At 47.0% G+C, this 20,835-nt stretch overlaps 8 protein-coding genes across 8 annotated transcripts; 2 read left to right on the top strand and 6 right to left on the bottom strand.

Annotated features, from left to right (window-relative positions):
• Positions 1–924: 924 nt before the first annotated feature.
• Positions 925–3,289, top strand: EDB93DRAFT_1270914 (dihydroxyacetone kinase; the record flags this gene model as incomplete). Its single annotated transcript, XM_041454329.1, has 12 exons — positions 925–937; positions 999–1,097; positions 1,146–1,235; positions 1,352–1,433; positions 1,564–1,657; positions 1,680–1,711; positions 1,772–1,901; positions 1,968–2,052; positions 2,131–2,305; positions 2,358–2,713; positions 2,848–2,884; positions 2,938–3,289. The coding sequence occupies 12 exons, from the start codon at positions 925–927 to the stop codon at positions 3,287–3,289; spliced, it is 1,545 nt and encodes a 514-aa protein (XP_041300967.1).
• A 439-nt stretch (positions 3,290–3,728) lies between these two features.
• EDB93DRAFT_1186944 (uncharacterized protein) lies at positions 3,729–6,223 on the bottom strand. The gene is made up of 6 exons (XM_041450836.1): positions 5,644–6,223; positions 5,381–5,580; positions 4,285–5,329; positions 4,105–4,222; positions 4,018–4,051; positions 3,729–3,964 (listed from the first exon to the last, which is right to left on the bottom strand). The coding sequence occupies exons 1-6, from the start codon at positions 5,879–5,881 to the stop codon at positions 3,830–3,832; spliced, it is 1,770 nt and encodes a 589-aa protein (XP_041300966.1). The 5' UTR covers positions 5,882–6,223; the 3' UTR covers positions 3,729–3,829.
• On the top strand, positions 6,039–7,357 carry EDB93DRAFT_1332695 (uncharacterized protein; the record flags this gene model as incomplete). Its single annotated transcript, XM_041455260.1, has 5 exons — positions 6,039–6,132; positions 6,256–6,470; positions 6,524–6,607; positions 6,775–7,073; positions 7,138–7,357. 5 exons carry the CDS (start codon positions 6,039–6,041, stop codon positions 7,355–7,357), a joined length of 912 nt encoding a protein of 303 aa, XP_041300965.1.
• A 136-nt stretch (positions 7,358–7,493) lies between these two features.
• EDB93DRAFT_1332694 (uncharacterized protein) lies at positions 7,494–10,096 on the bottom strand. Its single transcript, XM_041455259.1, has 7 exons — positions 9,860–10,096; positions 9,594–9,794; positions 8,972–9,543; positions 8,673–8,918; positions 7,988–8,620; positions 7,672–7,937; positions 7,494–7,627 (listed from the first exon to the last, which is right to left on the bottom strand). Exons 1-7 carry the CDS (start codon positions 9,910–9,912, stop codon positions 7,616–7,618), a joined length of 1,983 nt encoding a protein of 660 aa, XP_041300964.1. The 5' UTR covers positions 9,913–10,096; the 3' UTR covers positions 7,494–7,615.
• A 1,259-nt stretch (positions 10,097–11,355) lies between these two features.
• EDB93DRAFT_1235308 (uncharacterized protein) lies at positions 11,356–12,116 on the bottom strand (the record flags this gene model as incomplete). Its single annotated transcript, XM_041451350.1, has 3 exons — positions 11,994–12,116; positions 11,903–11,940; positions 11,356–11,851 (listed from the first exon to the last, which is right to left on the bottom strand). The coding sequence occupies exons 1-3, from the start codon at positions 12,108–12,110 to the stop codon at positions 11,356–11,358; spliced, it is 651 nt and encodes a 216-aa protein (XP_041300963.1). The 5' UTR covers positions 12,111–12,116.
• A 1,482-nt stretch (positions 12,117–13,598) lies between these two features.
• On the bottom strand, positions 13,599–15,081 carry EDB93DRAFT_1186918 (uncharacterized protein). The gene is made up of 5 exons (XM_041450835.1): positions 14,619–15,081; positions 14,265–14,569; positions 13,964–14,215; positions 13,709–13,910; positions 13,599–13,656 (listed from the first exon to the last, which is right to left on the bottom strand). Exons 1-3 carry the CDS (start codon positions 14,909–14,911, stop codon positions 13,977–13,979), a joined length of 837 nt encoding a protein of 278 aa, XP_041300962.1. The 5' UTR covers positions 14,912–15,081; the 3' UTR covers positions 13,599–13,656; positions 13,709–13,910; positions 13,964–13,976.
• Positions 15,082–15,307: 226 nt separating this feature from the next.
• On the bottom strand, positions 15,308–16,484 carry EDB93DRAFT_1235303 (beta-lactamase-like protein). The gene is made up of 3 exons (XM_041451349.1): positions 16,105–16,484; positions 15,818–16,050; positions 15,308–15,764 (listed from the first exon to the last, which is right to left on the bottom strand). The coding sequence occupies exons 1-3, from the start codon at positions 16,452–16,454 to the stop codon at positions 15,448–15,450; spliced, it is 900 nt and encodes a 299-aa protein (XP_041300961.1). The 5' UTR covers positions 16,455–16,484; the 3' UTR covers positions 15,308–15,447.
• A 2,701-nt stretch (positions 16,485–19,185) lies between these two features.
• On the bottom strand, positions 19,186–20,523 carry EDB93DRAFT_1257093 (uncharacterized protein; the record flags this gene model as incomplete). Its single annotated transcript, XM_041454060.1, has 4 exons — positions 19,186–19,496; positions 19,746–19,808; positions 19,857–19,905; positions 19,963–20,523. 4 exons carry the CDS (start codon positions 20,521–20,523, stop codon positions 19,186–19,188), a joined length of 984 nt encoding a protein of 327 aa, XP_041300960.1.
• Positions 20,524–20,835: the final 312 nt, after the last annotated feature.

Genomic DNA, 20,835 nt, shown 5'->3' with positions numbered 1-20,835 from the left:
TTCTCCTGCAATGGCTCGAGTGACTTGTCTGATAAGATTCCGCAAGCGATCTCCCATTGTCTGAACCATTGACGAGATATGATTACCAAGTGTCGCCTGCGACCATAGGCTTGTCACGCAGGATTTGATACGTGCCACTTTCTGCTCGATGGTGAGAGAACCTAGTTGAATTGTAATATCTTCACCCTGTTCTTCCATATAAGTGTCAATTTCAATCTCTTGCTCTCTCGCAGAATCGACGGAAGATATAGGATCTGTCATGATAGGGACAGGTGTAGTTGATGAAGGGCCTTCTGAAGCAGAGCGCTTTATAGAAGATGAAGAATCTGATTGCATAGAGTGAGACCGCTGTCTCTTTCGACTTGCGGAAATCAATTCTGATGGCTTTAAGGAAGGTGATGCTGCAGGTGGGCAAACTCATCATGACATTTAAATGAGAAACCTCCTCGACCAACAAGAACGCGTATGTAACTCTTTTTTCCCCACGGATCGACTAGTATTACATACTCTTTGTCTTTCATGATCAACTAATTAGGGGACTTCGCAAGTTGCCATATAGCCTCGAGTCATATATCTGAATCTTCGATGCTCTGCAAGTAAAATTTTCTCTAGCTGGTATGTCATAAGTAGTATGGTAATACATGAGGTGGCCAGGCATGACTCGGACTTTGTAGCCCTCAGTGATCCCAAAATGGTCGACGGCCACTAATTTGTTGGTATCACATTTGACTAGTCTGAATCGTAAAAAAAATGACCCATGCATATTCAGACGTTCATCTCCATCAGGAAAAACTTCCATTAGACTAAGTTTAAGCAATAAAAATTTATAATAAAAAGACGTGGTGGGTGGGAGCCCGTGATGTCATTGCATTATGAGATAGTGTACTGTTCATGTAAACTCCTTTCTTCCCACTCGCAGCCATCATGGTCGTACAAAGTAAAGCTTTGTCAATCTCATCATGCCATCGTACTGACTGCTCGACCAACTTTGAACACAGGCAAGCATTTCCTGAACACAGCACCCTCTCTCGTGCTCGATTCCTTAGAAGGACTGTGCGCAATCAATACACAACTAGCTCTTGATCCGATCCATAGAGGTAACATTGCAGACCGACGATCAGGATACTAAACAAAAAGATATATAGTCGTCTACCTTGCTGATCAGGACCGCTCCAAAGTTGCTCTCCTCTGTGGAGGTGGTTCTGGTCATGAGCCATCCCACTCAGGTTTCGTAGGTAAATGAGCCCTCGCATCACATTCCAGATCACGCTGACCTGGATGCAGGCCAGGGCGTTTGACCGGTTAGCAGAATACTCTTTATGCGGTCGTGACCTAACCGACATTCACGAAGCTGCTGTGTGTGGACATATCTTTGCCTCTCCAAGTGCTGGTCAAGTTCGCCGTGCAGTAGATCTGATCGACAACAAAAGAGGGTGATTCCATTGTTGCAGCTGTAACTTTATTTGCTAACAATGACTGCATTTAGCACTATCATCGTAGTCAAGTACGGCTCATCGCGACGACTGTTGTAGTATCAGATTTGCTAACTGATCTTGTATGCAGGAATTACACCGGCGATGTCCTCAATTTTGGTCTAGCCAAAGAAGAATATGCGGCCCGTTATCCCGACAAAGCTGACCGTGTCAAGTTCGTCATCGTAGGAGATGACGTTGCTGTAGGAAAAAACCCAAGGTAGTATTGTCGGAAGACGGTATGGACATCTATCGCAAATTCCACTACATCACTTGAACATCCTACAGTGGTCTTGCAGGTGTTGTCTCGTCTACAAAATTGCAGGCGCCTTGGCCCAAACTGGTGCCTCTGTAGATGAGGTCTACGATATCGCCCAGTACGTTTCCTCTAGGCTCGGTACTATAGGGGTTGGTCTGGACCACTGTCATGTACGAGTCAACGTTCGAGTGTTTGAGGACATCTCTGTATTCACGATACTTCCTCGCTTCGTGCAGGTCCCTGGAACCGCTATTCCGATACATATTTGGGTGCGATATGAACTCGAAATCGGTCTCGGAATTCACAACGAAAGTGGTCACCGTCGCATTTCTTCCTGTTCCACCTCTCAATGAACTCATCCCCACTCTCCTCGACATGATTACTTCCACAACAGACAAGAACGGTCTTTCGTTCCCTTCAAGAATGACGGCACAGACCGTGTTGTTCTTCTCGTCAATAACCTCGGCGGTCTCAGTGAACTTGAACTCGGCGGAGTAGTCGCCGAAGTGAGGCGTGCTCTGGATAAATCTGGGATTAAGAATCATGCGCCTGCTTTCTGGCTCTTTCATGGTTAGTCGAAACCCCTTCAGCTTTACTAGAATCAATGATAATCCTTGCTAGACAAGTCTCAACATGCCCGGATTTTCAATTACGATGCCTCCTTCTCCCCGCCGAAAACGACACGGGGAACTCCAACCGCTGATTTCATTCCTTTCCTTACTCGACGACAGTATCAACACCCCAGGATGGAAATGGTCTTCTAGGTCTGTCCCAAGCCACCATCTGTCTTTTCGTCCCTCCCGACTGCAACCCACGCGAAGGCCTGGTCAGCCTCACTCAAAGCCCCCCGATGTCGATCAATTCAACAGTGCTATAGAGCGTGCATGCCGGGCCCTCATTATTGCTGAGCCCGAGATTACTCGCATGGACAACATCGCTGGTGATGGGGACTGCGGACTTACGCTCAAAGATGGTGCTACAGGTACTTCACATTATGATATTTATATGCATGCATACTCATTATATACATACAGCTGTGCGTTGAGGCTCTGAGCAAAAACAGCATCTCTGGCAACGATGTACTTGGCAGCGTCATCACAATATCTCGTATCGCAGAGGATGCGATGGGAGGAACTAGCGGAGCCCTCTATTCGTTAGTGAAGTTCCTTTTGGTCAGATTCATATGTCATAATCATCATGTATCAGAATCTTCTTCTCTGCCCTCGCTCAAGCGCTCGCTAAAAGCTCCTCCTCGATCGCCACACAAGAAGTATGGTGCACGGCGTTAGAAGCTGCTCTAGGTCGTTTATATACTTACACTCGGGCACGTCCCCCTTCTCGTACACTAGTCGACCCTCTCACTGCCTTCATCGGTGCACTGTCGTCCGGCCTTGCGGCAGCCGTGAAGGCTGCTAGAGAAGCTGCTGAAGGGACGAAAGACATGGAGGCAAAGGCCGGTAGGAGCGCATATATTGATAGCACAAAGCTAAAGGCTGAGCGAGTTGCCGATCCTGGGGCATGGGGCGTGAAAGTTGTGGTGGAGGCCCTAGCTCAGTGATGGTATTTTAGGCATTCACAGTATTGATTCTCCAAACATGTGACTGATGCGGTCACCATCGGGCCAGAGATAGCCGTGCGTAGCGAGAAAATTGCTAACCAAATTTGAAGCACGAGATAATTTGCCAGTACTTGGTCACTCTGACTGATTGACATGAACATGCATAAATAGGGGCAGGCTCGATGTCATGATCATCAGCCAGGCGAGCAATAATCCTGAATTCATCAATAAGAGTGCCGCAGCCTCCGTGTACTTCAACTGGAAGCAATAATGAAAGACTAGGCTGCACAACGACACTGAAAAACGGTTATCATTCAATTTCAAAAACCTCGTCACTCACAGGAGTTCGATATACTCTCTCTTCTATCTGCATGCAGTGTTCTCTTTCAGTTACAGTAGTGGTCGAAACAACTTGAAGGACCCGAGAATGTTGGAGACAATTGCTCAAGTGAACTTAAATAGCTTGACACCACTGCGAAAACTCGTGGACTATCTTCATAATAGATACATAATGACTAAACACATTTTATCCCAAGGTGTTCATTCCATTCCCAGTCCTGGGTCCTTCTTTCTATGTACACCCATATGTCTCGCAAGCTGGTCCGGCCTCGCGAAAGACTTTCCACACCCACCCTCAGGACAGGGATAAGGGCGTGCACCTGTATGCGTTCGTAACTAGAAACACGGTCTGGTTCAGAAACTATATCTGCAATAACTAAAAAGCCTACATGTTTCGACAGATTCGACGACTCAGCGAAAGCCCTGAAGAAAGACAATACATCAGCACTCCAACATCAAATAGAAGAACCCCATACTTCTCGCAAAACTTGCACTTGAACGGCTTGAAACCATTGTGCGTCCGCTTGTGAATCGTCAATGCACCCGTGATAGCAAACGCTTTGCCGCACCCGGGAAAATCACAAACGTATGGCTCTAACAGTGTCCAATGAGCTGCCTGTCGAACGCGAGATGACAGAAAACAGAAAAGTACATACTCTCTTGGGTATGCCTCCGCATATGCTGTTGCAGCGTAGCTGTTTCTGAGAAATGTGCATTACATATTTTACACTTAAATGGCCTATGTCCTGTGTGCGACTGCATGTGCCGTGCGACTTTTTGTTTACTTGAAAATCCTTGCGTCCCATTCCGAGAGCAACCCTCCCAGCAACACTCGTAGTGTGCTTTACCGCTGCCGATGTGGGCAGAGAGGATGTGGTTTGTAAGGTCATCAGGAGAAGAGAATGTTTGCGTGCACCCACTCCATTTACAAGGTTTGATGGCGTCTGTGAACGGGGAGGGGGAGTCTGGCGGATAAGACTTGTCCAGAGGTGAAGGATAGGGAGGGACGTCTGTGGATGTTTCGTCATGGGGAATAATTTCCGGTGGTAATGCCGTGCGCGCCATCATCGATTGTGGGAAAGGGTAATTGATACCAAAATGATCTTGCATCAAGTGTGTAGTAAGAGCGTCAAGGACAGTATCTGTAAACACGGTTGTCGAAGAGCTTGAAATTGATTCTGTACAGGGTAACATAACACAGTCTCCCCAGTGGCACGACATAGTATTGGTGTCGAATTGTTGATTCTGGGAAGCGTCTGAGCATACCTGCTGAGGGGCTGATTCCTTCGTTAAACTTGGAGGGCGGAGATGGTCCAAGTTGACGTGCCCGACTAGCTCCATAAGAGATGGGAATGTAGCCTTACAGTCCCCCCACAAACAAGTAAACATATCTGGTGAGAACTGTGGTAGGTGTTGTGGCAGGCCAACGGGTGTGAACTGAGTCGCTGCCTGGGAAATGTGGGGTGAAGAAAACGCTGAGCTAGTAGATGACGCCAGACATTCGGGAGAAGCGTTACCCAAAGGCCGGGCTATGGTACTGTATTCTGGAGAAAATCGGGGTACATGTTGTTCGCTGTAGTCGCTCTCGTCGCATCCACACAAACCATTTGTTGACTGTGGGTTCCAGTTGAACTGTGTGAGACTTGGGTCAAGGGACTTTGGCTGGGATAGATAAGAATGATAATCGGTGCAGCATTGCAGCTTGAAATTGAAACAATTAGGAAAGGCGTGGACACACACAATATGGCGTACCAATTCTTCAAGACCAGAACAATCACCGCAGTCCTCGTCAGGAACACAGGCGCTATCGCAGATCATGTCACCGTCTGCAATGTGGCAACTGGGCTCAGGGTGGGTAGGATCGTTACAGGCGACGACGACACACTTGTCAGTGCACTGAGAGGTCATCTCTAGTATGGGGCATGCGGGTTCTTTGCATTCATTCATAGACCCTTGTAAACAGTGTGAGCACGGCGGATACAGGGAGTGTATTAATGAACCTCCACGATCCATACCAACGTCAAACCCTGGAAGGTCGTAAGGGCGGAATGAATTGTCATGGAGTTGCATGAACAAATAAGTGTTGCTCGTCCTCAGATCGGAAAGCTTGTAGTAAGATGGGCTGATCGTCAGCGACGGCGATGACGAAGAGCAAAGGGGATCTTTATGTGGTGAATATCTGGAAAAATGAGGTGTTAGGGAAAGGGAAGCGTTTCCTTGATCGAGTTGATGTGTAATTGCAGTATTTTTCATTGCGTTATGAGCTTGGTGACTGCGAGGGTCCTCTTCGGCGCTTCAACGTGATAGTGGTACGGGAAAATTGGTCATGACAATGGCGTAGGGAGTAGCGTCACGTGCGTGAAGTCGGAGTTTGAAAATCGACCAACATTTGGCCCGAAAGCTGTTCATGATGGCGAGCTATAATGTCCGGAGCGACAGACTCCACATTATTCAGGAGCCATTTCCGAAGAATGGACTCATTTTCGTCCTTGTCGTGCGGGGCAGTATAAAAAATAGTGGAAAGGCAAGCTACCGCAATTTTCCAGTTAGACCGGTGTGATGGCGAGGATTTTATGTCGTTGTTGTTGTCCTCAGCGTTCCCTTGCCTAAATGTCCACATAAATTAGTGCTGCCACGGTCCGGTCCAGAACCGGACCGGAAAACGGCTCTCGGTTCTAGGTCTTCCCGAACGGTCCCATTCTGGTTCGGCCTTGCCGAACCATTCCGAACCATTATCGACTTCGACTTCGACTGCGACTGCGACAAAGTCGGTCTCCACATCAAACTGCTGTCTTCGGGATTTGCACTATTGGTTAATCAGGCTACCTTCAGCCTTTTCAAGGTAAGTACTAATCAATCAATTTCTCACATGACTTTCTATCTCTCTTTTTCAAGGCACCTTTGATTTGCGTCCCACCAATCATCCAGACTGAACCATCACTCAGCTCCATCTTGCCGTCGTCCACCCACAAATTACAGGTATGTGCATCTGAATTAAATTTTTTTTAAAAAAAAATCTCATTTGAGTCAGGCTCTATAATTATGTGCGTGCATCCTTTTTGTCACTGGCGAAAGCCATCTTCCTATCGACTGTCTCATTCAAATCGTTTTGAAGTTTTTGACTTGATACTAACCTTACACTTCAGGTACCCTCAGCTCCTGTTGCCAATAAACCCAGCCTATTCCCTACCTCGTCTACTCCACAAATAACCACCACCACCGCACCTACCACGTCATCTACACCCTCCATACCGGACTTTTTCGCTAAGCCAATTGCACCGTCGACGCCTGCACCTGCAGCTCCTTCGTTTTCTTTTGGTCCCATGCCCGCACAGCCGCTGTTCGCTGCACCTACTTCCACATCCACCAATCCCTTCTCTGCACCAGCAGCATCAAGCACGGAAACCGGCAAACCAGCACCATTCCCCTTCGCAAAACCAACCCAGTGTACTACCTTCCTCGACGCCAACATCTACATCGACACAAGCTAACCCACCATCGATATTTAGTACCACTCCGAGCAACGCTGCCCCAACTTCTGCCCCATCCACACCTGCACCGCTGAAGTTTGACTTTGGCAAGAAGCCTGCGAGCACGATCCCAAAGCCTACTGCTGCACCTTCCCCTACCACAACTGTTGCCGACGCCGTAAAACAGACTTGCCCTTTATTTGCGTTTTCGGCGGCTGCTCCCCAATCCAGTCCCCTGGGAGCGAGTTCGCACGGCTGATCATTTTCATGAAGGCCGCTTACCGTAATGGACATCTTTCAGCAGCTACAGAGGCAGAGGAGTGCGCACAAATGTTATTAGAGTAGTTACTCAATGTGTAGACTAGTATTTCGTCAATTTTTTTTGCTGTCCCTACAGAAAAAATTTCGGTTCGGTTCAAGTTCAGACCGCAAAAAAACCGAACCGGACCACGGCAGCACTAATGTCATAAATACTGCTTTTTCCTTCCTGCATCCATTAGCATCCACTTTTAGCCAGTCATCGAGCAGTCTGCCATTGCTCATCAGCTTGCCTTCTTGGTACCTAAGACAGACCCAGACAAGGACCCAGACGAGGGATTCAGCATCGTGCCGGTACTTGTGCATGACTTTGCCTTCGAGGCCCTTTTTCTGGAGCAGGTCGAGTGCCATGAATGGAACTGTTCCTGTGCACTCCTTCCCGCTGGGCCCATCGGGTTTGATCAATGATAAGTCGTAGTCCTTGAGGACCCCGACCCATTGGCCGTTCAGCCCGTAGACCATAAGATTGTTAGGACTGATGTCGCGGTGATGGACATTGTGCTTCCAGAGTGTGTAATGACCTGTTGGCTCACTTAGGGACAATGAAGAGTACAGGAAAAATCAGACATACATAGCGCAACTTGCCACCATGCGCTGAGAAATTCGTCTCCACTCAGCGACGTGATTGGGATAAGCTTCCTGAACATAACGATATACAAAATGCGACTGCCCCCTTCAGCGTCAGCGTCTTGAATTCCTAGCGACCTCCTGATTTTGGTCGTGGACGTCTCGTCAAACTTGTGGAACCAGACCATGTCCGGGATGTGGCCCTTCACTGTTGATTCCTTGCTCGCAATGCTATACACGTTTTGAAGTATCTCGTCCTCGCTCTGACGTCGCTCTTCTGGCCAATAGAGCTTGGCGACCAGTTCCTTAGAATCGTTACCACAAACATCTCTCTTCTTTTTGTCCGAAAGATACTTGCTTTGGACAGAAAAGACATTAGTTGCGTGACCGTGCAGACCGAAGTGAGTCATGCGTGTGTCAGACTTCAGGTCCAATTTGAGGTTGACATCTCCAACGACGACGTCGCAAGAAACTCCAGGAACGTGGGTAAATTTCGGATTATGGCCCCATTGCTCGTCTCCCATGCGCTGCATAGCAAGCAGTAACACAAGGAACCGGGGAAGATCCTTGATAAAGTTGATGCCGGCGCATTGAATGGCATTTTCTCGATTAAAATACCAGATGTAGATGATATCATCTAGTACGGGCGATCAATTCAACAAGAGGCCTAAGATATTCAGTCGACTTACTGTTCACTACATAAGATATGACGCACTGCAGCGCGATGTTGGCAGTGAATAACACCGCAGCATACAAACCATTCTGGATGTTTGGATGAATCTTTTCGGGCTCCTCTGTGATTTCCTTCTGGTCCGTGGAGTTCTCATCGGTTTTCTTCTGGCGCTTGCAAGCAGGTTCGTTGAAGTCCAACTCATCAGATTTACGTTTGCTATCTGATTTTGCTTTCAGCTGCTCGGACGTACGCGTACCCTGCGCTGAATTGCGAAGGTCAGCAATGAAGTGTAGGTAGACACTCTGTATGGCTTACGTTCATCCGATGGCATGTTCGAGCTTCGAGTAGAAGCGGCGGCAGGCGCAAGAGTCGCAGCTGTTGGGTCAAGGTTTTCCGTTGCATTCCAAAGGTTCAGATACTTGAGCCTTGGATTAAAGGGAGCGTATTTTGTCACTTGGTAAGGCAATACTGGAGGATCCAGAGTGGAGCTGCGTTTGAACTCCACGGTCGATCGAACATCGATCCATTTGAAGTTGCCGTGAAGCTTCTTCGCCGCTTTGTTCATGTAAAACACTTCGATATCTTGGTTTTGATCCTCGCCGTCGTTACCCATACTAGCCTGGCCCTTACCCTTAGCCTCTCTACCCTTCACCGCAGCCTTCACCGCTTTCCGAGAGACGAGAACAACGTCCGGCTTGCGCATAGACTTTGCGCCTTGGTGCACTCGTGTCCTGTCCTTGTCATTATGATAGAACAAGATGTCCATATCGTTGTTTTGCGGGGAAGCAGGTAGTCCGGAGACTTCCAAGCTCCTCAGTTTGAGGAGTGCGGCATTGGCCGCACGCACAAAGGACGGGTACGAACTTGGCTCTGTGGCGCAATTGGCACTGGGAAAAGACGCTCAGCTTCTTTCATACCACGTGAACTCTCTACCTACAATTCAGTCAAGTTATCCGTGATTTCTGGAGTGTTGTTGCAGATGTCCAGGACAGCTGTAAGAGAATCTTGAAGCAATTTCGACTTCTCACTGCTGGGACGCTCATCGAAGCCACAGAGGAGCCACTGTAGCATTCCATCGGCTTCACATTTCTTGTAATTCTCCACATCCCAAGTGATCCATAAGGGGACATCCCTGACCCTGCGTGCATGGTAAAGTTCGATATAGATATATAAGTGACCGAGCAAAAAGAATGATTGACGTACCTGATGCCTAGAGTACTAATGTGTTCGCTGACAGCGGCACTGCCATTGACCATGATGCCAATGAACTGAACGAGTTACTGCCAGTAGAAAATAAAAAGTGGGGGCAAGAAAATGCAGTTCATGGTTCGCTTTTAAACCAGAACGATGCTATTGTTCTGAAATGAAATAAAGGCAACAATCGATACCTCAGTAGAGATTCGAATGTTGATGTACTCTGAGCCACCGTCATGGTTGAACCGCTTGAACATTGAATTCCGAGTATCATTGATCTGGCACTGCCATCACACATAAACTTCTTTCGATCACATGCCCATCCTGGCACCCACAAACGCCCATCATGATTATGACTTCGATTTTTTTTTCTTTTGTTCCACGCGCAAAGAAGTAATTGTGTTTTGGGATTGCTACTGCGGGTCCACGCACCGCTTCGTCGTTGACCGCCGCCATGATTTATCCAACTTCTCATTTGTTCTTTTTTTCAGTGTGACAAAGGAGTCAAGTTCGCAGATCATATCCGTATCAATAAATAACATGATGCCATCAGATTTCGAAGCCGCCATCCTGGTCCACAGCACTACTCCATGATTTCCCCAACAAGCATAATCGCAAAGTCCGACTCATTCTTTTTTGCCAGCGTGACAGAGGAGTCAGGTTCGCAGTTCATATCCGTATCACCAACATGATGCCATCAGATTTCCAAGACCTCATTCTGGTCCACAGCGCCACTGTGATTTCTCCAATGAGAAGAATTCGCGACTTCAGTGAGTCAAATGATCATTCCTTCTGAATCATCACTGTTATTCGTTTTTTTTTGGCGATCCGCTCCAGTGTCTGCACGAGGAACAACATCTTGCTGCAAAATTGCTTATCTCGGGCCAGCCTCCGCATTACTACCATTATACATCAGATTCCAAGGTCACCACCCTTGTCGCCACTGTGATTTCCCCAACAAGCATCACCACACATATCATGACTCGATCTATTTCGAATGGGTTACTTCAATCAAAGGGAAATATACTTACTTCTGATCCTTGACAGTTGACTGGATGATCCCGTCATCATTGTCTTGTTCGAGTATCGCATTCACTGTATCTTGCTCGCTAATAGAAGACAATGCAGCAGATCCCTCCTACATGCAGTATGACTCCTACTTTGAGCGGTAGCTGAGGCTTTCTCCTCTAATTACGGCAAAAATTTCCCATGGAAGCCGACGCAGCTTGTGAAAGTATCTGAAACGTCAAGATCTAGGGACCATTTGACCTGCGGAACAAGGCTAGCAGCGGCGAGAAACAGTTCAGGATCCGTAGAGGTCTCGAGCAGCCACTTGACGCCAGGTGCTTCGAGATTGGTGGTGGGTATGTCAGGGAGGGTGAGGACGTATTCATCCCCCAACAAAAAAAATCCAAATTCAGGTCGAACTCTTGTGCTTCCGAGTCCACGACCTTTGTCGAAACGCGCGAAACAACAAAAGACAGCCACCTCTGAAACCTGGTTGATTAATTGCTGAAGAGATCGTCGTGCGAATGTGCCGGCCATATGTACAGGGCCTGGGTAGTGAAATGAGCACAGAGTATACACTGCTTACATAGTACGACCCAGAACGCGGCGAGCAAACTCATGGACAAGCTTGCACATGCGATCGTTTGGATCCATAAGGTCGGCGCGCTCGGAAACCACGTAGATGCTGGGTCTGTGAGTGTGGAGCCCGCTGCAGCGAGATTGCCCGGTCCGATTTGAACAAGTTGCTTCAAAAGGGCATTCGTGATATTACTGGGGTCGGGACTGAGATTGGACACCATCGTGACAATGAGAGATGTGCTGACAGCAGAGAAAAGGTCCATGTCAGTAGTGTATCGCTCGAGAAACTCGACGTCGTGCTCCTCTGCGACTCGTTTGTACACCCCCGAGAAACGAGACCTATTGTCCTTGCCACTCTTCGATGCGATCGTCGAGTCCTGGAGAACATCTAATACTTGCTTCATGACATTTGCTCTGCATATAGGATATGGTCAGTTGTGATCGCTCAGCTTATTTTTCATTCACAATTCGTTTAGCGTGGGTTGGTCCTTATCCGCCACCACCTTGCTGAGATAATTGAGGAGCATGTTTGATATCATTATTGACGAGAACTTACGGAGATAAATCGCCGACCGATGCAACATTGGGAGTGTTTTTCTGTACGTGAGGTCCCGACGGCTGTGAAGGTCCAGCATTGGAGCTGCAGTTCTGGTGAGGAGCGAGACAGCAGCATTAAGGCAGAAACACATACATCCCCGATGGCAGCTCCGCCAAAGGCTCACAGTTTTTCTCCCCGTCTCATTGTCAGATAGCAGGCAGACTCCAGGACACCACAACCCACTTTTCTGTAGGTCGTACGTTGCCGTTCTCTGGAGAAGGCCGAGCCGAGTCGTTGTGGGCGTGCCGATCCTCAGCACTGCCAGTGTCTGATGCTTGTGGCATGAGGAAGTTACAACTAGGCTACTGTATTTGATCCCAGACAAAGCCAGTGAAAGGGTCTGAGGTGCGTGGACAGAGCAGTGGTGGTACACAAGAAGTCGTTTGGGCGGCTGCAACCATGTCGAACACATGCTTGCGAGCGTTGACGCCGAGAGCTGCCTGCAGTGGACTGTGACAATATATAGGCTCCCATGATTGGTGTAGTCAGACCGAACGCAAGAAAGAAAGTTGCCGCCTCGAGACAACGTTCTGAATCGGAGGTGGCGTGCCGGAAGGGCTTGCCTGAGTCTCTGACCTGTTGAGTCAATTTTGATCTGTTTTTGCCACTAGCCTGCTGCCTGAGCTCTGTTCTATGACTCTTACTTCGCTCATGACTCATACCTACACATTATATTCGTCATAATATCTCCCCATACATAGGAGCCCATAGATGATAGGGCACCGCTTCTGATGTATTGTTTGTAGCGATATGAGAAATTTGAGTGGAGACTTGCCACGGATGTACAACGATCTGGGTAGTTCGTTGCTTCATAACAGCATCAGAGGGAAAATTAGTACCAACTTGAATCGATCCTACTTTTCAAAGTCGAGTGACTCTCCAATCGATTTGAATTGTGTCATCAAGGCGCAGTGGTTGTCCCCATCTCACGGCCAGTACTGGAGCGCTGACGTGTGGATTGACTGCGTGCATGAGAGACGTTCAATTAATTGACTGATTTCGATGGATTACAGGGTTATCCCATCCATGTAATATAAGCTTCATACGACGGCCACTCAGTCTTGTATATTTATATTACGTCGTCTGCCGTGGATATGGCTAGGACCGATTTTCACTGTCTGGAATTTCGTGCAATGCTGTCAGCATCCATTATTACAATGGTATTAGCCTGAGAAATCTAAGAGGGTCCGTCTCACTTTGCGATCGATTCCTGCATGTATTCCATGCGTAGATGTCTTCAATATACCTCACCCGGCGTGACCTTGGCGGTGCGATAGAGCGATGGGAGAAATACCACTTCGATAAGATGATCTATGTCGTAGCATCGCAGCAAGACCGTAACCTGCACTTGTCGCACTTTTTCAAGATACTATCGTTGATGGAGTTCCCCAGGGCAAACCGCCTTGAATATGTCAACTACGGCTTGGTGCTCGGCATGAGCGCTGAGCACTCGGAAGGGAACCACAGTCTTCTTGGATCAGATCATCTGCGAAGCCTTGTCTGTCATGCTCGAGCAGATGAAGCGGAATGAGGTAGTTCGTTCCAAACTTTCTTCACTCGTTGATGACTACCTTACTTGACTATGGTGCGTTAGTTAATGACAATCGTGTCCGGGCATACGCTTGAAAATAAGCCACTTATGATCTTGAAAATGTATTTAGCAGTCGACTCACTGTAGACGAAAGAACGCTCAGTTTGGCCCAGATGGTGGTACCGCCTGATTTTGAATGATCATAGGTTTCAGAGGCTCAGGACTGGTCACGAGTCTAAGGTCAGAAAGTGTCATGACATAGAACCAATGCGACAAAGCAAGAACAGCTGAATAGCGCAAGTAGCAACACAACACAAGTATAAAAAGCCCGTCATATAAAGTTACTATTTGTATCAACAGTGAGCATCAGTTTCCCCGGCATGTACCTTCTACCTGCCTTGCTTCCTAGTTCACCTCTCCGCTAGCTCGTTCGACATGGCTTCTAGGGCCTCAAGGCCACGAGTCTTGCTGTCGGCGGACGTGGTAGTACAAGTTGTCGGAGGCAGGTGCGTAGAGGTGCTGTGACTGGGTTGTTTTAACGCCATTTCGGCAAGTTCTTGGAATGGTGTAATGTCTTCCGATGCATTATAAGACACCAAAAGCGGAGCAGCAGTTAGTCCAGTAGTTATTCGGGTGGGTAGTACTCGTCCTGAGTTCTTCTTTAGTATGTGTAACTTTTGCGAGAAGGATATATATACCTAGTCTCTTCACTGCGTCGTATCCCTTGAGTCTTTCCTTGTCGAATTCAGGGTTAACAGAGGAACCCTCCTCCAACGCAAGATAATCAATGCGCTTGTCGATAATAAAGCGATCGTTCACTGTCCATGGGGCGTCATATAGTACCTCGTCTACCCAGCGACAGTGCCGTATAAGCTCGCAACGCTCGAGATGTGAGAAATGAGGTGTGGTGTTGTGAGCTCGACATTGCTCATCCGAAAGCACTCCGACAATAAGATGTACGGAAGGGAATGATAGTTTCGCTTGACGGAGCTGATGCACATGCCTTAGATGACCTTTAGCGATTGTGCAGCATCGAGTGGCGACGTACTCACCCAACAGTCAATACATCGAATACGCCATCAACATACACTCTTAAAGTCATGTTGTCCCGTGGGTACTTTCTTGCACCAGAAGTACTAAGTGCATTCTGCACATATGTTTGTATATCCCCAGGACTCAGTGCCACCGCACTGAGTCGTTCCCTGGCTGCATCAGAGGGGGGAAGCTCATAAGTAGTCAAGGCTGGAATATGATGCAAGTCGGCAATGCTGGACTCCAAAGAGCGCTGACCAGGGTTGGAGATGACATCGTAATCTTCGTCGCTCAGGACAGACGAACTATCCATTATGGAGCAAGTGGAATGGAAAACACGTTAAGACCGTACGCACGCGGTGGCGTTGGATTGCCTATGCTGGTAAAAATGAGGCCATTCCTCCTTCTGCAAGGAACATCGAAGTAGAACTTGACCTGCTTCGTGGGAACTTTTAAATTGGCCATAACCAGCCTTGATGTAACGCTCGTTATTCTCGTTGTTAGCTTTCTACTGACTCATAAAGTTCATTCCTTCTCTCATATTCTTTAGTATTCCTAACTCTACAGTATTTAAACCGTTCGTTTATTACTGGTAGAGTAGTTGATCATTTCCACCCCCGAATATATTTACGTTCGGACTGTTCTATCTGTCTGAAATAAGTCTATTCTACGAAATCTCGACTCTACTGTGTGTAACACTTTTCATAGTGCCACACTTGATGCTCGCATATTAGAATTTAGCCTGTTGTCCTGACATCTTTCTCTCTTTGAAATTTCACTCTATCATCCAGAGCGACGTCGTGCTTTTCCCGTGAAGAGAACAATTGTAAATAAATTGATCACTGATATTCATGCAGCCAATGGCAGTATGATCCCAGGCAAGAAGGCAGAGCCTCCCTTATTCTCCTCATACCACTTTGAATCGTGAGCAATCAATACCTGCACTCTTGGAATTTCCAACAATGACTGGATCCTTGTGATATTCTCCACAGCTTTCTCTTTATCTTCATGCATGCACCTGATGCAACCTGATGGATCAATACTATGTGCAACCTCTTTCTCACCCATAATTAGTCTGTAGTTGTGAGTGGAATCTCCTCCAAGCAGAAACCATGCACCATCTGAGGTGGTGCGTGCAAGTATGTTTATATGTCCTTTGATGTGCCCTATCATGCTGATTTGTTAGGTCATGCATTCCAAGGCTTCCCATATCACAAACCTGGCGCATCAATCACATACATACTGCCATCGCCAAAAAAATCCAATGCAAGTGGAAATGGTCCAATGGGTACATTGAAATCAGATAGAGGAAGAAACTTAATACGCTCATGTGGAAGAGTGGTCGAAGAGAAGAAGGAGTCAGGGTTCATAGGATATCCTGAAGTCAGGAGCTCCCTGCACCCTTCCCCCACAACAAATGTAGCTCTGGCGAATGGCTCGTGGTTCCCAATGCTAATACCGAGCAGTCAATTGTTTTTGGATCTGTCAGCTCTTCCTAACACTCACTGATCCCAGTGCAAGTGGCTAACGATGACAGTTTCAACCTCATCAGGGGAAATGCCTCCCTTAACCAGTGACTCTGCGACTGTCTGGTTCGCAACAGGGGCAAACCCTGCGGCCTTGATGCGCTCCTGGGAGCGAGGGGTGTATCCTTCTAGGTCGCGCCGTATACCTAAGTTGAAAACAACCCGTGACTTAGACTTGGAGTGTTGTAGTGCAAAGGCAAGAGATGGACACGATATGGACTCTCCTTGTGAGTTGCCGTCCACAACCAAATCACAGGGGATGCGAAGAGCTCCTCCCTCAAGTGCTGATACATGCATAAAAGGCTGGTCTACACTGGGTGGAGGAAGCATTAGACTAGTTGATTGTCTAATGGTGGGAGGTGGAGTAGCAGTCACTTCAGGGTTAGTGATATTTAGGATAGGTTTATATGTTGTATGAAATGCAAAGAAAATATTTGGAGTTTAAACTGACATAAAGAGGGGCATTTAACTTCAAATTTAGTCATTGTTTTGTGCAAAATCTAAAATATGAAATATTCGCGCCCATTTTTTCGCCGACTATACATTGGTGCAAATAAGAAATATGGTCTGGTTTTCAGTGTCTGCTTGAATTTAAAATTTAATTATCACATAAAACTTCGGATGAAACTTGAAGTTTAATCTGTGGCTTTATGCTTGCTGATGCTTTAAGTTTTGTCCAACAATTAGGGGCTGCCGAAAATATGAAGTTTACACCGGCGACAAAATGTGATGGCGAAACTTCAAGTTTTGTGCTTGGACAAAATAAATCGCCCGATCATTGCCCACCCATAATGCAATTGTCGCCCACTCATCACCCGCAACAAGCACAAATGGCGATCACACTGAGATTAGTGATCTTGAGTGAAATTCCATTTATTTACACGATACTATCTGGGCACAAATGATAACTTTTTGAGCTACTGAGGGTATGAGCAAGACAGAATGAAAAATACGACTTGAAAAATAAAGCAATAAACTGATCAATCACGAGATAGGGATAGAATCACTGCGTGACGGCCAGAAACCGTTCATCGCACGAAGTGACTGACTACCCAGGTTACCTTAACATTTTCCAGGTGACTCTCAAGCTCTGTCGAGTACATTTTTGCAGGGAAATCAGGGTAAATTGAGAAGGGATCAATCATACAGTCTTGACGATCCAGCAGGAGATGTCTCTGTGCAGCAAATGACAATTCCCCCATCAGCGTGCCATAAATGTATTTGATGCTGGCAGGGACAGGGGTCAATGTCCAGTCTCCTCAGGGGTAGAAGAGAACTTGGCTGTTCCCCAAGTGTGTTGATGCCCTACTGTATATAACACCTTCGAACTTGAGGGTGGCACGTAAGATTGCGGTTCGTCATTTCAGGAGGGAATATAAGTCATCAGGCACAGTGCTACTCATTGCAGAGTCGGGCACACAAATAATGTCATTTATGGGGTCCTCTGCAAACTCTTGGCTGGAATTTTCAGCGCTCTTGGGTGCATATACTCTATCAAAGATGTCCCTGCACTCTTGAATAATATGCAGAGAATCCGGTCGAGCGAGCCAGCGGCGAAGCATTGTGTTCTCAAGCTCCCCTAAGAAACCATTAGTTTACTTGTTCATTCCATATTTGCACAGTGACATACCAAATTTGTGATTTACAGGAATCCGTTGAAGTATTCCAATGAGGTGCTCAAAAGGAAAACACCACCACGAGTGGGCGGGACTGAATAGGAGTAGGAAGTCATATATATGAAAGGCTGCATGGTGGTTTGGATGTGGAGAGGAGGTAGGATGTATCTCCTTCAACTTTCCGACATAACCAACAATGTACAAACAATAGGCTTGTGCCCTTCTTGCAGTCATTGTTCGCACACATGCAACATAAATTGCACAGACCAGTTCCATTGTATGGTCAAGAACAGTTCTGAGGCGGGCAGCAAGTTCAGGAGAAGAGTGCGAAGTACTGGCTCCCCAAAGGCTCACAAGGGAAATGGGAAGGTAGACCATAATGAGTGTTCGCCACTCATCAGCCTTGAGTGTCCCAGCAGATGCTTCACCAAAATCACTTGGAACTGAACCCAACCAAGTAGGAATGGATGTGGCTGTTCACGACGCTGTATAGAAACATTTAGAAACTCAGGACAATGGACATGGTGAACGAAGAGCTTACCTACTCGAGGAGAGCCTTAACATAATCAACTTTAAGTATTCTACCAGCTTTCTGTGGCGTACAACCCAAGGTATTGCAGACAAACTTCAACACACCCACGTTCTTGGACAGCAGAGATTTTTTCAACATGCCAAAACATTCATCCAGCTGCCCATTGATCTGAGAAACAAGGAGGGCATGAACCATAAATGTTTGCATCATTTCCTTGGATGTCATTGTCCTGGGAGGTACTTTGCCAAAGTCAAGCCGAGGAGACTATGAGTGTGATATGGGACTAGACCTTCTAACAAACAGTGCATTGGATCGATAATAAGTTGTCGTGAAGGGTTCCAGTATGATAGATGCCAAAGTTCAGAATAACGCACACCATGCGCCTTAAATATCTTTTCACGCTCAGGGGATGTGGCAGTGTCTTGCCACTGCTCTGCGCATTGCCGAAGTTCGTTGCTATCACGGGGTTCCCAATTCTCGTAGTCCACCCTTCCATAAGTAGACTTGTGATAGCATTTGCATGCACTGCAGTAGAAATGACTACTGACTCCAGCCAGAGAAGAGAGATGATGAGCAGCAGGAAGGTTGCAAACAACGAGGGCAACAGCACTGCGAGTTAGCCGACCAGTAGGTAACGCGCAGTTTTGGAAAACTTGATGCCATGCTCCCATGCATCTACCAAATCATTGATGAGTGGCCAGATGTAATGGTTGAGGTTCTTGAGAGATGGCTGCTTTGGACCTGGAATGATACCTGCGAGATACATATTCTCCAGCTTATATCTGATATCCAAAGGCAGATTCAAGCACGCCATGGAGATGATTCCGCAAGACGTACTAGCTCCCCGCACATTCATCCCTTCAGGATTGAAGAAATCTACATGAAAGGCAAAGACATAGCATCCTTCCTCTCCTCAATTGATAAAAAGTGTTTCAGGCTTCGGGCTGCCAAATTGGCGGAGGAATTGGGCTTCAAATAGATTCTTGACGAAGGGCGGAAGAGAAGAGTTAATGGAGTCCATGAAATCGTCACAAGCTTCATCCATCATGGCTTCCACATCTCTCTGAGAGAGAAGACCAGAAAGATAGTCTTTGAAGTCATGATATATAAAAATCCTCTTTGGACAGAGCTCTCCTTCAATGCCAACAAGTAAAGCATCACCACATTCGATCCCAGGCACAGGACAATGCATACAATGTTGAGGGTATATTGCAGTCCTAGAGCCTGGTGCATATGTCAGAGGATAGGTGCAATGACAACTGCAGACAGCATACACGATGGTTTTGCCAGTGAGATGAAATTTGGTCTCTGTGCCTTCCAAGGTCAGAGGAATTTGCTTGAGGATATTTTCATGCGAGGAGCTAAGACTGCCATCCGACCTTCAAAATGAGAGGAACAATATGATGGAAATTATCTTTATGATGAAATCACAGCTGCGTCTGCTGAGCCCCATGACAACTCTGCATGCCACACAAAGGAATAAGACGACTTGGCTGATCTCGTCTGAGTGATCAACTGGAGCTTGCTGCAGAGTATCTATTAAAAGATAAGCAAGGAACCATGGTTGACATACTCATGACTTACCAGTGTTAATCTCGATGGGTACTTGCAGCATGTCCTGGTAACTGCCAAACTGGGTAGCCAGATCATCCATCTGTATTTTGATTGCCTTCTTTTATGCAATTATAACATCTGCCCCTCCATTGACATTCTCCATAGCTGTACAAAGTAAAGATAGCTCACGACCAACATCATCAAGGTTACAAGGATGCAACAATAGGCGAAAGCACCACTGAATCCAGGAGTCAATATTATCAAGGATGTGCAATGCTTTTGCTGTGTGCTGATTGGGCTTCGGCTTTGATACAGTCTCTCTGTCAGCCTTTTCCATTAGTGGGGTTGACATGCAATCAGACAACTGCAACCGCTCGAGGCCATCTAACAGGGCAGAAACAGGAACTGCAGGAAGGTTGCATGATCCTGCGCCATCCAGATTATTTTTCATTGCAGATGTAAATGACGGGGACTGGGGATTATCTGCAGCAAGGGACAAATGTCTGATATCATCAGTAATAGAGGAGACGGTAGTGATGGCAGATGCAGCACTTTCTGCCTTTACACACTGGATGTGAGCCGAGATTGAGCGCTCTGCTATCAGCACCCCTCTTGGTGCGCCTTTCTCATCATATCCCCCCCTTCTAGTGCACTCCTCACATATGCACTGCGTGAGCGCTGCATGGGACGCGGGCATCTAGTGAACAATGAGCTTGACGGTGATGACAGTATGTACCATCATCGTCTATGGATTGTGATGGATCATGCTGTAAGCCTGAGGTGACCAATGAGCTTGACAGCGACAACAGTATGTACTGTCGTCATCTATGGATTGTGATGGATTGTGCTGTAAGCCTGAGGTGACCAAATGAGCTTGACGGCGATGACAGTATGTACCATCATCGTCTATGGATTGTGTTGGAGTCTTGCAGAGTGCAAAGAGCCTGAGGTGACCATTTAAATTGAAAAAAACAAGGGGAAAGTAAAGTGACTTACAACAAAGATCAAG

The sequence above is a fragment of the Suillus bovinus genome (assembly GCF_016758785.1).
Source record: "Suillus bovinus strain UH-Sbo-P2 chromosome Unknown EDB93scaffold_154, whole genome shotgun sequence".
NCBI lineage: Eukaryota > Fungi > Basidiomycota > Agaricomycetes > Boletales > Suillaceae > Suillus > Suillus bovinus.
Note: the sequence above shows the minus strand (reverse complement) of the source record. Positions and strands in the feature narration are given on the sequence as shown.

Excerpts from the sequence above, each read along its gene's own strand:
- EDB93DRAFT_1186944 (XM_041450836.1), bottom strand. The coding sequence starts at position 5,881 with ATGAAAAATACTGCAATTACACATCAACTCGATCAAGGAAACGCTTCC. Across the intron at positions 5,581-5,643 it reads CCTTCCAGGGTTTGACGTTG|GGTCTATGAATGAATGCAAA; the intron begins GTATGGATCGTG and ends ACTGTTTACAAG. Across the intron at positions 3,965-4,017 it reads CGTCGAATCTGTCGAAACAT|TTACGAACGCATACAGGTGC; the intron begins GTAGGCTTTTTA and ends CCGTGTTTCTAG.
- EDB93DRAFT_1332694 (XM_041455259.1), bottom strand. The coding sequence starts at position 9,912 with ATGGTCAATGGCAGTGCCGCTGTCAGCGAACACATTAGTACTCTAGGC. Across the intron at positions 9,544-9,593 it reads ACGGATAACTTGACTGAATT|TGCCAATTGCGCCACAGAGC; the intron begins GTAGGTAGAGAG and ends GTCTTTTCCCAG. Across the intron at positions 8,621-8,672 it reads CATATCTTATGTAGTGAACA|ATGATATCATCTACATCTGG; the intron begins GTAAGTCGACTG and ends CGCCCGTACTAG.
- EDB93DRAFT_1186918 (XM_041450835.1), bottom strand. The coding sequence starts at position 14,911 with ATGGATAGTTCGTCTGTCCTGAGCGACGAAGATTACGATGTCATCTCC. Across the intron at positions 14,570-14,618 it reads TTCGATGTATTGACTGTTGG|GCATGTGCATCAGCTCCGTC; the intron begins GTGAGTACGTCG and ends AGGTCATCTAAG. Across the intron at positions 14,216-14,264 it reads CGACGCAGTGAAGAGACTAG|GACGAGTACTACCCACCCGA; the intron begins GTATATATATCC and ends AGAAGAACTCAG.
- EDB93DRAFT_1235303 (XM_041451349.1), bottom strand. The coding sequence starts at position 16,454 with ATGCTTCCTCCACCCAGTGTAGACCAGCCTTTTATGCATGTATCAGCA. Across the intron at positions 16,051-16,104 it reads AGCCACTTGCACTGGGATCA|CATTGGGAACCACGAGCCAT; the intron begins GTGAGTGTTAGG and ends GCTCGGTATTAG. Across the intron at positions 15,765-15,817 it reads GTATGTGATTGATGCGCCAG|GGCACATCAAAGGACATATA; the intron begins GTTTGTGATATG and ends TCAGCATGATAG.